Source organism: Heteronotia binoei, chromosome 12, assembly GCF_032191835.1.
Source record: "Heteronotia binoei isolate CCM8104 ecotype False Entrance Well chromosome 12, APGP_CSIRO_Hbin_v1, whole genome shotgun sequence".
Lineage (NCBI taxonomy): Eukaryota > Metazoa > Chordata > Lepidosauria > Squamata > Gekkonidae > Heteronotia > Heteronotia binoei.
The window spans coordinates 15,254,485-15,269,538 of NC_083234.1; the positions used below are offsets into that span (position 1 = coordinate 15,254,485).

General features: G+C 50.3%; 1 protein-coding gene across 10 annotated transcripts in view; it reads left to right on the top strand.

Moving 5' to 3' along the window:
• Positions 1-15,054, top strand: part of GRAMD1B (GRAM domain containing 1B) — a 339,519-nt gene that overhangs the window by 184,301 nt on the left and 140,164 nt on the right. The window contains exon 1 of one of the 10 annotated variants that reach the window (XM_060251478.1): positions 7,091-7,169. The exons of 8 other annotated variants lie outside the window; for them this stretch is intronic. Coding sequence is in view for 1 of the 2 variants with exons in the window: in XM_060251477.1 (XP_060107460.1) it covers positions 14,643-14,665 (23 nt within the window). In the remaining variant the exon portion in view is untranslated. Of the gene's footprint in view, positions 1-7,090; positions 7,170-14,532; positions 14,666-15,054 lie in introns of those variants that run through there. One more of the 10 variants, XM_060251477.1, reaches the window with a different exon arrangement.

Here is a 15,054-nt window from a genome sequence, read left to right on the forward strand (position 1 = left end):
CTAAAACTGGGTATGCAGGGCTCTATCTGCCACAGTCCAGGATCAGGGGTGGCCAAACTGTGGCTCGGGAGCCACATGTGGCTCTTTTACCAATATTATGTGGCGGTCCAAGTCCCCACTGCCCTGTCAGCCAACTTGGAAAAGGCTTTTCTCTCTTTAAATCAGTTCGCCAAGCCAACCAGTGGCTTGGATAATGCACTTAAAGTTAAAGTTGCTTTCTTTCTGCCTCTCCCCCATCTATTTTCCTTCCTTCCTTCCTTCCTTGAATTGTGGCTTGCAATTCATGAATTTATGTCTTGCAACTCTCGAATGTCTGTGGTTTATTCAATGTGGCTCTTACACTAAGCAAGTTTGGCCACCCCTGGTCCAGAGTATAACTTGAAGTGCTGTTGGTTGTTCTTGGGCTAATAAGATTGGCCGGTATCTGGGGGTGTTTGGGCAAGAGGGCCCCAGACTCTTTCCAGCAGCAATGATTGTTTCTCCTTATTAGAGAAGAGCAAAACTCGCAATTGTTCTTTTGTTAACACCGTATTCTGCTTGTGCTGTTTAGCAAGCACAATTTTTTCGCCCCTGAATACATCCATCTCTTCCCCTTGTATATAGTGATGGTGCATTCGGTGTATCATTTAGTCTGTGCCAACCTGTCTTACTCCTCAAAAGGGGACCAGGAGTCCTGAAAACTTGTTAAAACATTTTGAGCAGATAACGTACACCCTTGCTTTGTAGTCTCTGCTGAGAACAAAGTACATATTAGCAAAAGGACTCTGGCTGCCAAGACAGATGTATTGTGTGCGTACATGACCTTACCTCCCTTCCAATTTTTCACATTAAAGCAGTGGTACAGAACTTCAAACCAGATGGAAGCAGTGGGGTCAGAGAGAAGATTTAACTTTCTCTTTCAAATTCATTTCTGTTAGTATACCAAACATAGCCAGTTTGGTGAGAGAGCCAGTTTGGTGTAGTAGTTAAGTGTGCGGACTCTTATCTGCGAGAACCGGGTTTGATTCCCCACTCCTCCACCTGCACCTGCTAGCATGGCCTTGGGTCAGCCATAGCTCTGGCAGGAGTTGTCCTTGAAAGGGCAGCTGCTGTGAGAGCCCTCTCCAGCCCCACCCACCTCACAGGGTGTCTGTTGTGGGGGAGGAAGGTAAAGGAGATTGTGAGCCGCTCTGAGACTCTTTGGTGTGGAGGGCGGGATATAAATCCAGTATCATCATCTTCTTCATCATCTTCTTCTTTTTCTTCCTCTTCTTCTTCTTCGGAAAAGGACAGGTATTTCCAAGTGGGTAGCCGTGTTGGTCTGAAGCAGTAGACGTATGCATGCATACGAAAGCTTACGTTCTGAATAAAACTTTGCTGGTCTTAAAGGCACTTCTAGTGTACCTGTCACTTTTCAACTGTGGTTCCAGTTACAACTTTGGAGCAGCAGCAAAGCAGTAAAGGTTTAAAACACACAAACGCACACATCTCTACCAGTGCTACTCCAAAATTAGAGAAGCCCACGGCTGCGTTTAAAGTTTAAACTGGCCAGATAGCTAAACAAATTTCCTGTGTCATGTTTGTTTTGCTCCTGAATGACTTTTAGCAGAGAGGTGCAACCAATTATATATCTCGGATGGGCATACTGGAACGAGTTGTGTGTTGGCGGGCAACAAAGATTTGTCGTGTTTGTGCTTTATAGCGTATCCATATTTAGACAACTTAAGGAAGTGACCTTAAGCATCCCAGTTGAGGAGAGCCACTTCAGATCTTGGGACGCTTTGAAATCGGTGCTGTCTATCATATCCTCTTAAGTGGTTTCTAGCCAGTTGAGCTGATGTTATTCAGGCACGCTCACCTGTATGAAAGGGAACGATGTGGCCAGCGTCATGCGCGGAGATCTTTTGTCTCTCTCACTCCTTCCCAAATGGATCAGGCTTTTTATTCACAGCTGAGGCTGAAACCCTCAACTTCCCAGAAAACAGCCCAGAGTTCTAGATTAGCAGTTTATTAACCCAGGGTTTTTGTATGAAATTTTAGTTGGTGTTTCAAGTGAAAGCTCATGGCAATGGTGGGTGTGTTTGGCATAGTCTGTTCTATTCTAAAGGAACATGCGTGACTTAACTCCTTGTGTGTGTGTGAGAAGTGACATTGAGTCACTTCTGACTCACGGTGACCCTATGGTTTAATGACCTCCAAAATGTCCTATCCTTAACAGTCTTGCTGAGATCTTGCAACCCGAGTTTGACTCCCTAGCACATATTAACTAGTAGCCGGAAGGGAGTTAAAGAGGGGAGTAAGGGGTTAAGTTTCCAGTTTTTTAGCAGATGTCTGCCAGTGAAATAAGGATTCAAAACAGTCTTAGCCATTGTGAAGATTTTATTCTTAGCGATTGTGAAGATGGCGTGAAGGGTCAATAGTGATTTAAACAGATTATTCTGGATCATACAAATGTGTTTTTGCATATGAACATATGAAGCTGCCTTCTACTGAATCAGACCCTCCCTCCATCAAAGTCAGTATTGTCTACTCAGACTGGCAGCGGCTCTCCAGGGTCTTAAGCTGAGGTTTTTCACGCTTAAGAACATAAGAACATAACCCTTTGGGTGAAGAAGTACTTCCTTTTATCCGTTTTAACCTGTCTGCTCAGCAATTTCATCGAATGCCCACGAGTTCTTGTATTGTGAGAAAGGGAGAAAAGTACTTCTTTCTCTACTTTCTCCATCCCATGCATTATCTTGTAAACCTCTATCATGTCACCCCTCAGTCGACGTTTCTCCAAGCTAAAGAGCCCTAAGCGTTTCAACCTTTCTTCATAGGGAAGGTGTTCCAGCCCTTTAATCATTCTAGTTGCCCTTTTCTGAACTTTCTCCAATGCTATAGTATCCTTTTTGAGGTGCGGCGACCAGAACTGCACACAGTACTCCAAATGAGACCGCACCATCGATTTATACAGGGGCATTATGATACTGGCTGATTTGTTTTCAATTCCCTTCCTAATAATTCCCAGCATGGCGTTGGCCTTTTTTATTGCAAATGCACACTGTCTTGACATTTTCAGTGAATTATCTACCACGACCCCAAGATCTCTCTCTTGGTCAGTCTCTGCCAGTTCACACCCCATCAACTTGTATTTGTAGCTGGGATTCTTGGCCCCAATGTGCATTACTTTGCACTTAGCCACATTGAACCGCATCTGCCACGTTGACGCCCACTCACCCAGCCTCAACAGATCCCTTTGGAGTTCCTCACAATCCTCTCTGGTTCTCACCACCCTGAACAATTTAGTGTCATCCGCAAATTTGGCCACTTCACTGCTCACTCCCAACTCTAAATCATTTATGAACAAGTTAAAGAGCATGGGACCCAGTACCGAGCCCTGCGGCACCCCGCTGCTTACCGTCCTCCACTGCGAAGACTGCCCATTTATACTCACTCTCTGCTTCCTATTACTCAGCCAGTTTTTGATCCACAAGAGGGCCTGTCCTTTTACTCCATGTACTTGCTTACTTGCCTGAACCCTTTTTAGGTGGAGATGCCAGGGATTGAACCTGGGACCTTCTGCTTACCAAGCAGATGCTCTACCACTGAGCCATTCTCTGTCCCCACTGAGCCATCCTTTGTACCTACATAACTCTGGGCCATTTATTGTGAAAAGTCCAGCACTGATTCCCCTGCATTCTGCTTCTCCTGTACATGCGGACATGCCGCTTCCCCCTTGCCAAGTTGTACATGATTGCGTGCATGCATGCGAAAGCTTACGTTCTGAATAAAACTAAGTCGGTCTTAAAGGTGCAATCGACTCCTATTTTGTTCTACTACTTAAGACCAACATGGCTGTCTATTCAGATCTATGATTGCCAATGTGTTATCTCTAGCCCCTTTCAAGGACAACTCCTGCGAGAGCTATGGCCGACCCAAGGCCATTCCAGTAACTGCAAGAGGAGGAGTGGGGAATCAAACCCGATTCTCCCAGATAAGAATCCGCACACTCTTAACCATTACACCAAAATAGCTCTTATAATTATATGTAGGATGTGTATAACACTTTTGAAGATTCAGAGCATTCTATATTATCTCAGAATCTCTGCCCCAAACCTATGAGAGCCAGAGTGGTGTAGTGGTTAAGAGCAGCAGATTCTAATCTGGAGACCCAGGTTTGATTCCCCGCTCCTCCTCCACATGCAGCCAGTTTGGTGACCTTGGGTCAGTCACAATTCTCTCAGAACTCTCTCAGCCCCACTGACTTTGAAGAGTGTCCATTACGGGGAGAGAACGGGAAGGCGATTGCAAGCCACCGTGAGACTCCTTAGAGCAGAGAAAAGCAGGGAATAAAACCCAACTCTTCTTCTACATTGTATGCTTGTACTTTTATACTGCAGATGTTGTACTAAGACCAGCTAATGAGTTCACAAGATTCAAATTAAGGACTTCCTGGCTCAAAGCCTCCGTTCTTTGTGTTAGCCATGGTACTATGCCTGCTCTCTCAAGAGAGATTGGCAATTATCTGCTCTTGGTAACATAACCAAGGACCTAAACGCCAAGACCACAAAGTACAACGCATAGGCTTTTTTTTTTAAGTGTTCTTCTATGCTTACACATCTCTGGCAGTGTTTTCAAGCGTTGTGTTTTTCTCTGTGAGTTTTGTATGGCTGTTAGGGTGCAAGCGCTTGGTTCCATAACAAATGTCAATCTTGCTCACTCATTAACATGCAAAACATACCCTGTTGAACAAAAACCCATGGGACAAAGGTCACACAAACATATTTCTCTCCACGGTCTCATGTATTTCTTCGGGTTCTGTGGTGATGGCGATAGCAGCAGCATCTTGCGTGTGATATAAAGGCATGTGCGTAGTGGGTGTAATGAATCTGTGAGTTTGTAACCTGTGGTTGTAAATCAGTCACATGAACGCTTGCTGCGTAGAGTTTTGTCCGGGGAAAGGCACTTTTTTTCAAATGCAGAATTTTTGTGGCTTTGCCGGTTGGATCGCGGTGTTAAATTGGCAGATTCTGTAAATGTAATAGTAGAACCTGGTCAGTGTACCTGTGGTTTTTCAACACGATGGGTGCTTTCACACGGTGACAGTTTGCTGAGTGGATTTTGCCATTCATACACCGTGAAAATCCAGTCGCAAAGTGCGTTATTTAGTGTGTGTACCCAATGTAGGGTTGCCAATCCCCATGTGGGGGCAGGGGATCCCCTGGTTTGGAGGCCGCCCCCCCCGGCTTTAGGGTCATCAGAAAGCGGGTGTGGGAGGGAGGGAAATGTCTGCTGGGCACTCCATTATTCCCTATGGAGACCAATTCCCATAGGGTATAATGGAGAATTGATCCATCGGTATCTGGGGCTCTGGGGGGGGGTGTTTTTTGAAGTAGAGGCCCCAAATTTGCAGCATAGCATCCAGTGCCTCTCCTCAAAACACTGTCCAAGTTTCAAAACGATTGGACCAGGGGGTCCAATTCTATGAGCCCCCAAAGAAGGTACCCCTATCCTTCATTATTTCCAGCGAAGGGAAGGCATTTAAAAAGTATGTGGTCCCTTTAAATGTGATGGCCAGAACTCCCTTTAGAATTCAATTGTGCTTGTCACACCCTTGCTCTGGGCTGCACCCCCAAAGTCTCCCGGCTCCACCCCCAAAGTCCCCAGATACTTCTTGAATTGGACTTTGCAACCCTGACCCAAGGTTAAGTGAAAGACCGATCCCTGCCCTGTAGAACTTGTAGCTAAATCTGATTGTGGGAGAGGAAGAGCTAGCAACCTGAGCTGTGCGTTTTCAGGCTTTGACTGAAGCATGACATGGATTTTGAAGAGAGATTGAAAGGGGGGGGGGGAAGTGAGATGGTGGAAGCCCTCACCTCTTAATCTGGCATTTGCAGGAAAGAGAGAAGAGTGCTTTTGCCACCCTCCCACCACCGCCCTGGCAAAAGATAGCTTATGCTTCTCCACTCCCCACCCCTCCTCATGCACTGCCCTTCCGCTCAGTTAAACCCATCTGTTTCTGGGCCTGACAGTTCCGAGGAAGCCGGCTGATTTACTGTAGTGAAGTAGGCCGGGAAAAGAGAACTGCAGTCGCTGCTGTGAACGGAGAGAGAGAGAGAGAGAGAGATGCTGGCCAGCCGGCCCTGCTGGGCAGACAACCTCGAATGATGAATGGGGCTGCATGAAGTCATCGTGGCTCCTCCAATCGGGAAGCTTGATTGGCTCCGAAAGGCAGGGGCCTCCTCTGCAGATACAGATGCACATTTCTCTCTCTCTTTTTTTAACCTTAGATGATGACTTGATGTTTTTAAGGCCAGGGCAGAGTGGATGAGCGCAGGATTTCTCAGGGAAGGTCCAGTCTGTGGGGTTTTTTTTCCCATGTGGGCTTTTGGTTTTGGGTGAGGTGAGTGCTTTTCCTCCCCACTCCCCCCACCCACCCCCCAGAGTGTGAATGATGAATACCTGGCCTCCTCCCATCCTGCGCCTGGCTCAGAGGATCTCTGGATTCTTACCTGCACTTCCACCCGTGTTCCCGGCATCTCCCTTGCTTTCCCCCCTTGCACTCCTTTTTGCTCCTTTCCCCCTGGAAGCGTTCCCTCCTCTCCTTTGCTGTCTGCCTCTCTCAAACGCCTCTCTCAAGGGCACACCGCCCGGCCACCCTGTTTCCGTTCCTTTCCCACACATCCCCTTTATATTTTCTAAAGTTTCATCGCTGGGGAAATGTCTGGAGTCGATCTGCCTTCTTTTCCCCGTGAAAGGCAGGCAGGCCGTGTGCCCGTTCCCCAAAGGGGCTGGAGTTCTGGAGAACTAGGAGGGCGGCTCTCTTCCTCGGCAGCCTGCGAAAGCTCAGCTTGTCGCGAAGGGAGGGCTGAGGATACGGTTTCTCAGGCTCCCGCGATGCGCCTCAATCCTGATCTTCTCCCGGGAACTCGTGCATCCTTTGCTTTCTGGCCCGGATGCCAGGGTAGGGGTCTTTGGTGGCCTGGCCCGGGAGTTGCTGCACGGACCGGGGAGAGCCGCTTTCCGCCCCCTCCCCTTCTCCAGTTCTTCATCCTCCCGTCGAACTGTTTTGTCTTCTCCTCTGCCACCACCTCATGTTTTGTTTCCCCTTCTTTCCCCCTCCCCGCCCCCTTTCTCCTTCTCAATGATCTTGTTGACTGATAGGCCGAGCAGAAAATATGGAGGCGTCTGATATGGCGACAGCAAAGGTAGGATGGAAATGCTGCCGGCCTCATTGTGCGTAAGTGGCTTCGCTTGGCAAATTCTTCCTCTCTCGGGTGTTCATGTTTGCTTTTCTGTGTTCTTTTCCCTGAAAGCTGTGCTAGAGAGAGACAGAAAGTGCAGCATCTTAGCATCAAGGTCAGAGAGGGTATCTCTGTTCCAGTTCCGGGGGGGGAAGAATCATCAGTTCTTCTGCCTTCGCCCCCTGCCAGGGCCAGCCCTAGGCTGTCTTGCACCCTGAACAGGGATAACTTCTGGCGCCCCCTTTGCACTGATAACATCACCTGGCACACAATTTGGCACCCCCAGAAGGCCGGCGCCCTAGGCGATCACCTAGTTTGCCTAGTGGCTGAGCCGGCCCTGCCCCTGCTCTCTTCTTCTAGGGGCCTTGGATGTTTCCCCATTTTCTACAGTGTTGTAGACCTTGATGCAGGGAGGACTCGGGAAGCGTGCCCCTCGCCCTTACATCCCTGCCCCTGACTTTACTTTGGCTGTTTTCCTGCATTTGCTTGCTGTAAGACGGTGGCTCTCATCCGTGTTGGAATGGTAAGCTGCCGAGGGGCTGGCCTAATGTTTTATGGAGAAAGGGGGGACTTCTTGCCTTGCCTATTTGGTTGCAATACAACAGCACAGCACTAGAGGGAGCATTTGAGGTAGAATTCCCGTGCTAGGGAAATTTGATTGGCACATTAGAAATTGCTTTTGGGAGAATTTCTAAGCAGGACCAGACTGGAGGGTGCATGGAAAGGGTGGGCTCTGCATCGCATCCAGACTGTAGAGGAGCATCTGAGGTTACAGATTTGAATTCCAGGAAGGAAGAAAATAAGGAAACAGATGGGGAGAGGGAAGGAGGGAGGAGAGGTAGAAAGAAAGCAACTTGAACTTTAAATTCATTTAAATTATTTAAAGAGGAAAATTCCTTCTCCAAACTGGCCAATGGGGTGGTGGGGGTATCAAAAGCCATACAATATGTGTGAAAGAGCCACAGTTTGGCCACCCCAGGACTAGATGTATTCTCTTGTTTTCTTTCCCCACAGCCAAACACTTTGCTTTGGTTCCATCTTCCATTCAACTTGGGGGTGATTCCGGTATTGTGCCATTGGCCCTCAGCTTGTGACTGATTGTAATTCTTTTATGGGCTTTCATCTCAGGGCATAGAGACCACAGGTCTTTACAGGGGTGGAATTCTAGCAGGAGCTCCTTTGCATATTAGGCCACACACCCCTGATGTAGCCAATCCTCCAAGAGCTTACAAAAAAGAGCCTTGCAAGCTCTTGGAGCATTGGCTACATCAGGGGGTGTGGCCTAATATGCAAAGGAGCTCCTGCTAGAATTCCACCCCTGGGTCTTTAACAATGACCTCTGACACTGCTCCCCTTTCCTGAGTTTCTGAAGGAGCAAGTTTCCTTCCGGGTTACAGCTCAGCTCCTTTTGCAGCCTTCCCAAACAGAAAGTACCTGTGCTCTGCTAAAGTCTGATGAATGAGTCTTGGGCTAGAGCCTGCCTGGGACACTTGGGTTCACATCCCTCCCTTGACCCACGGCAGCTTGCTGGGTGACCTTGGGCCCATCACAATCTCTCATTCTAGTCTACCCTCATAAGAAGAAGAAGATATTGGATTTATATCCCGCCCTCCACTCCGAAGAGTTTCAGAGCGGCTCACAATCTCCTTTACCTTCCTCCCCCACAACAGACACCCTGTGAGGTAGATGACGATATTGGATTTATATCCTGCCCTCCACTCCAAAGAGTCTCAGAGCGGCTCACAATCTCCTTTACCTTCCTCCCCCACAACAGTCACCCTGTGAGGTGGGCGGGGCTGAGAGAGCTCTCCCAGAAGCTGTCCTTTCAAGGACAACCTCTGGCAGAGCTATGGCTGACCCAAGGCCATTCCAGCAGGTGCAATTGGAGGAGTGGGGAATCAAACCCGGTTCTCCCAGATAAGAGTCCGCACACTTAACCACTACACCAAACTGGCTCTCATAGGGTTGCCGTTATTGTTGTGGGGGTTAATTGGAGGAGGGAGGAACTCTTTGGAAAGCCGCTCGGCGTCCCTGATTGGAGGAGAAAAGCAGGATCTAAATAAGCAATAAATAGGTAAATAGATAACTAAGCATGGAGGTCATGAGCTGTGTGCTAAGCCCAGGCTAAATCGGGATCTTATTGCGTGTAACCGTATCCCATGTGGTAATAAGAAGCATTGATGTGGTGCTTTTGACTTGTAGGCAGCTCTGTAAGGTAGGCCAACTTTATCACCAATGCTGTGGAATGGTGGGTGGACAGGACCGAGGGAAAAGTCGCTTGTCGAAAGCCTCCCAGGGAATTTGTGGCTGAGGGTCTGGGTTCGCTGGTTTGCAGTACAGCCTCTTGGCCTTATTCTGTACCAGCTCTGTGGTGTAAAAAGCATCACAGGCAAGTGCTGACCCAGAGAGAGCCCCGCGGGGCAGCCAAGAAAATAAAATTTGCCTACTTGGCACCTCTTCCTCCCCTCCCCTGCTTCCTTAATGAACATTTTGGAGCATCTCTCCCAGCACGTTCCGTCTCTGGAGTCGCGTTTGCTGCTCCTACTGACTGTGTTATCCTTCACCGGCCACACTCGCTGTTTCCTTGGTGTCCAGCGTGCTCTTTAACATGGCACGTGGCCGGACGTTTGGTTCCCAATGTCTCCTCCTCGGCCTCCGCCTCTCTTACTCCCCAAATCCCCAAACGTGTGGTTTGCAGTTTTGCTTTGTCCCAGATTACTCCAGGCACTCGGGTCTCCTGTTCCCATTTTCCTTCGCTGCCGTTTGCCCTCCTTTCCACAACAACTCAACACACCCAAAGGACTCACCTGCCTAGGGAGGCTTATGAGCTAGGAAACAGCTGGGGCCCAGAGGCGTGGGTCTCAAAAGGGAAAGACTGTGCAGCGGAGGCTTTGTCGAGCTTGATTTGCAGTTTGTCAAGGCTGCCTGTCCTTAACCCTCGTAAGTCACGCACACGTGAGAATGGAAGACATGGACTTCAGAATCACAGCACTGGACAACTTTGGGACCATATGATGGTGCTAATACATGTGGCTGTCAGCCATGTTCCCTCTAAGCCTTGCGAGCAAAAATTCCACTTTGTGAGCTACTGGCATTAAAGTTGTGAGCTGCTGCATAAATTAGTGTGCTCTGGGGCAGAACTGTGGCTCGGGACCCACACGTGGCTCTTTCACACACATTGTGTGGCTCTTGAAGGCCCCCTCCTGCCCCGCAGGCCAGCTTGGAGAAGGCATTTCTCTCTTTAAATCACTTCTCTAAGCCAAGCCAGCCAGCAGCTTGGCAAATGCATTTAGTTAAAGTTGCTTTCTCTCTACCTCTCCCCCCTCCCGACCTATTCACCCGCCTGCCTGCCTTCTTTGTAGCTCTCAAACATCAGATGTTCATGTCTTGTGGCTTTCAAACACCTGACGTTTATTCTGTGCGGCTCTTATGTTAAGCAAGTTTGGCCATCCCTGCTCTGTTTTTTTTTGAGCTAAGACGACATTGTGTGAGCCGGAGGCTAAAAAAGTGTGAGCTAGCTCACACTAACTCAGCTTAGAGGAAACACTGGACGTCAGGACACGGGTGCGTGGCACTTTGCAACTGGGACAGGAGCGCACACTATAAATACTTGATCCTGAACTAGTCTGTAACTTGCAAACAGTATGTGGGGGAGACAGGAGCTCTTGGTGGCAAGGAGAGCCAGCTTGGTGTAGTGGTTAAGTGTGCGGACTCTTATCTGGGAGAACCGGGTTTGATTCCCCACTCCTCCACTTGCACCTGCTAGCATGGCCTTGGGTCAATCATAGCTCTGGCAGAGGTTGTCCTTGAAAGGGCAGCTGCTGTGAGAGCCCTCTCCAGCCCCACCCATCTCACAGGGTGTCTGTTGTGGGGGGGAGGAAGGTAAAGGAGATTGTGAGCCGCTCTGAGACTCTTCGGAGTGGAGGGCGGGATATAAATCCAATATCTTCATCTTCTACTTCTGCTGTCTGGTCACAACTAATTTGTGGTGACCCCCATTGGGTTTCCAAGTCAAGGGACACCCAGAGGTGGTTTGCCATGGCCTGCCTCTGCCTGACAACTCTGAACTTCTTTGGTGGTCTCCTATCTGAGGATTGGCTGGAGCTGACCCTGCTTAGCTTCTGTGATGATGATGATGAAGAAGAAGACGACTGCAGATTTATACCCCGCCCTTCTCGCTGAATCAGAGACTCAGAGCGACTCACAATCTCCTTTATCTCCTTCCCCCACAACAGACACCCCGTGAGGTGGGTGGGGCTGGAGAGGGCTTTCCCAGCAGCTGCCCTTTCAAGAACAACTCCTACAAGAGCTGACCCAAGGCCATTCCAGCAGCTGTAAGAGGAGGAGTGGGGAATCAAACCCGGTTCTCCCAGATAAGAGTCCGCGTGCTTAACCACTACACCACACTGATGAGATCAAGCTAGCCTGGGTTATCCAGGTCAAGGCATTGACAGTAGATGTGTGTGCGTGTTCTGTTATGGCTGCCCTATGAATTAATGTCCTTTGAAACACCCTCTTGGTAACAGCCTTGCTTGGGTCTTGCCCACTGAGTGCTTTTGTGGCTTCCTTGATTGAGTCCGTCCATCTCATGCTGGGTCTTACTCTCTTCCTGCTGCCTTCAACTTTTCCTAACATTCTTCTCTCCTCCCCTTCCTTTCCGGCGACTCTTGTCCTCTCATGACATGGCCAAAGTACATCAGCCTCAAGCTTGGTCATTTTAGCTTCTAGGGCAGGGGTGGCCAAAACTGTGGCTCTTTCACACGTTGTGTGGCTCTCAAAGTCCCCACCACCCCATTGGCCAGCTTGGAGAAAGCATTGCTAAGCCAAGCCAGCCAGCAGCATGGAGAATACAATTAAAGTTAAAGTTGCTTTCTTTCCACTTCTCCCTCTTCCATCTCCTTCCCTCCCTCCCTTCAGTGTGTCTGGCCACTCCTGTTTTACGGAGAGTTCAGGCTTGGACTGGATTTGAGCAATCTACAACTTGGAACTATCGCTGTTAGCTTTAGCTGGGTTGTATTCATGAATGCCATAAATAAAACCACAGTACTTTCCAGTCTTGTGGAGCTTTTTTTTGTAGAAAAAGTCCAGCAGGAACTTATTTGCATAGCAGGCCACACCCCCTGATGCCACCGTTGTTTCACACAGGGCTTTTAAAAAGAAAAAGTCCAGCAAGGACTCATTTGCCTATTAGGCCACACCCCCTGATGCCAAGCCAGCCAGAACCGCGTTCCTGTGGGTTGCTGCTTAAAAAAAAAAATGCCCTGCAGTCTTGCATAAAAATTCAAATTTGGGTGCCAGTTCTGATTGTAACTCTTGCTGTAGCTGGGTTCTGCAGTGGTAGAAACAGAACTAAAACTGAAATAAAGAGGTATAGGGTTATTTAACAGAGGGTTACAGTAAGCCCTTTATCTATTAAGCTTTTTATGTAGAAAGAGTTCCTACATCAGAAGAGTTTCCGGCTCAACATTAGGAAGAACTTCCTGACCTTAAGAGCAGTTCCTCAGTGGAACAGGCTTCCTCGGGAGTTGGTGGGCTCTCCTTCCTTGGAAATTTTTAAACAGAGGCTAGATTGCCATCTGACAGCAATGCGGATCCTGTGAATTTCGGGGGAGGTGTTTGTGAGTTTCCTGCATTGTGCAGGCGGTTGGACTAGATGACCCTGGAGGTTCCCATCCAACTCTGTGATTCTGTGATCAAGCATATGAGCCACAGCCCCAATCTCTGGAAGTCTGGGGTAACAGATTTAAAGATTCGGTTCAACTTCTCACCCCCCCCCCCCCCCCTTGTGATGACCTCCCATCATTCCATTAGTATACATCCTCATCAGTGTTCCCTCCAAGCTGAGTTAGTGTGAGGCAGCTCACAGTTTTTTTAGCCTCCAGCTCACAAAGTTTTGTTTCAGCTCAGGAAAAATGGCCCCAGAGCAAACTAGCTCGCAAACTTTAATGTCAGTAGCTCACAACGTATATAATTTTTGCTTACAAGACTCCGCAGCTTAGAGGTAGTATTGATTCTCATCTTATAAAATTACCCCAAGACAAAAAAGAAAAGAAAAGATGTTATCAGCTGGCTTAATGAACCGGGGGTGGTCTTAGAGAAAGGGCAACAGCGGCAGCTGCCTCAAGCCCCATACCAGGAGGGCCCCCCAAGTGCCCACAACCCTGCTTCCCCTGAAAGTGTGTGGGGGGGGGGAGAGAAGCAGGTTCCTGCCTCCACCATCTGGGGCTCAGGCAGGGAGATAGGATCAGTCATTCCGGGACCCCAACCTGGCATTTTGCCCACTAAGGGAGCTCCTTCCAAGTCTATTTTTTTGTCGATATGGACATGGTGACTGTAGGAGAGGCCATCTCCGCACCCTTTTCTTTGACTGGCAAAATTTTAATTCCAGGCTTGGGGTTTCAGAGACCAGAGCACCAGATCTCTGCCTCCAGGGCACTGGGATGACCTGCTAAACCAGGGGTTTAAAGTAGGGACTTTGGGGGTGGAGCCAGGGTGTGACTAGCATAATTGATCTCCAAAGGGAGTTCTGGCCATCACTTTTAAGGGGAGTGCACACCTTATAAGGGGGACTGCCTTCCCTCCATTGGAAACAATGAAGGATAGGGGCACCTTCTTTGGGGGCTCACAGAATCGGACCCCCTTGTCCAATCCTTTTGAAACTTGGAGGGTGTTTTGGGGAGAGGCATCGGACGCTAGGCTGAAAATATGGTGCCTCTACCTCAAAAGACAACCCCCCCTCCCCAGAGACCCGCGGATCCGTTCTCCATTATACCCTATGGGAATCAGTCTCCATAGGGAACAATGGAGGGCCCAGCAGACATTCTCCCCCCCCCTCCCTTCTGATGACCCTGAAGCAGGGGGATGCCTGGTTGCCTCCAAACCGGGGGGGATCCCCTGCCCCGACCTGGGGATTGGCTATCCTGCCGGTGGGTGCGCCTTTAAAGGGCGTGCGCATCGCCGGGCGAGTGGGCAGAGGCGGGCGAGCGAGCGGCGTCGCCTGGCTGGCAAGAACCGGCGGCTCGGATCTGCTCAGGGCGGCTGGGCTGGGGGGGTGCCGCCGCCGCTGCCGCCGCGCCCGGGTGGGGGAAAGGGGGGCGCCGCCACCGCCGAGGCCATGGCATGATCTCCGCCTCCCTGGCGTGCCCGGGCTGCCCGCGCGCCGCCGCCGCCTCCTCTTCTTCTTCCTCCGCAGAGCCGGCGAAGAGCTGCCGGGGAGGCGCTTGGGCCGAGGCCGGCTTCCCGGCAGCAGCAGCAACGGCGCCGCTGCCCCCCTGCCGCCGGGGCGCCTTCCATGGGTCGTGGCGCTGCAGCGGCTCAAGCAGCAGCCTGCGCCTGCCGGGCCTCTTGCACTATGTCCTGGGAGCCGCCGCCGCTGCTCCGGAGGCGTCAGTGGGCAGCCAAGGACACGGGCCCAACAGCCTCCTCGCCACTGTCCTGATGAAAGGCTTCAAGCTCGCCTGGTGAGAAAGGGGCAGGGAGGGGCTGGGCTGAGCAGGGCCCGATCGACACGCTTTTTTTGGGGGGGGGGGTTAAAAACGACGCCCCCTTTTGGGCCAATCTATCTTATGGTCCCAATAAATGCAATGGACTCTATACCCAATTTGGCGCCCCCCCCGTCAGCCCCCCCCATCCGTCCCTGGGGCTGAGGGGGAGGGAGAGATGCATGCCCTCCGGGGCGCAGGGGCTGCCCCCAGCCTCGATTTCCCCATTGCCCTCGCCCGCCCCTCCCCTTGCAGTTTCCTGCATCTCCAGTCCCAGGTTGGGGAGGTGGGAGAGGCGCCCAAGTGGGCTCCACTGCAGTTTCGGCAAAAGGACAGCTGCTGCTGCTGCTGGAAAGAGCAGGCTGAGC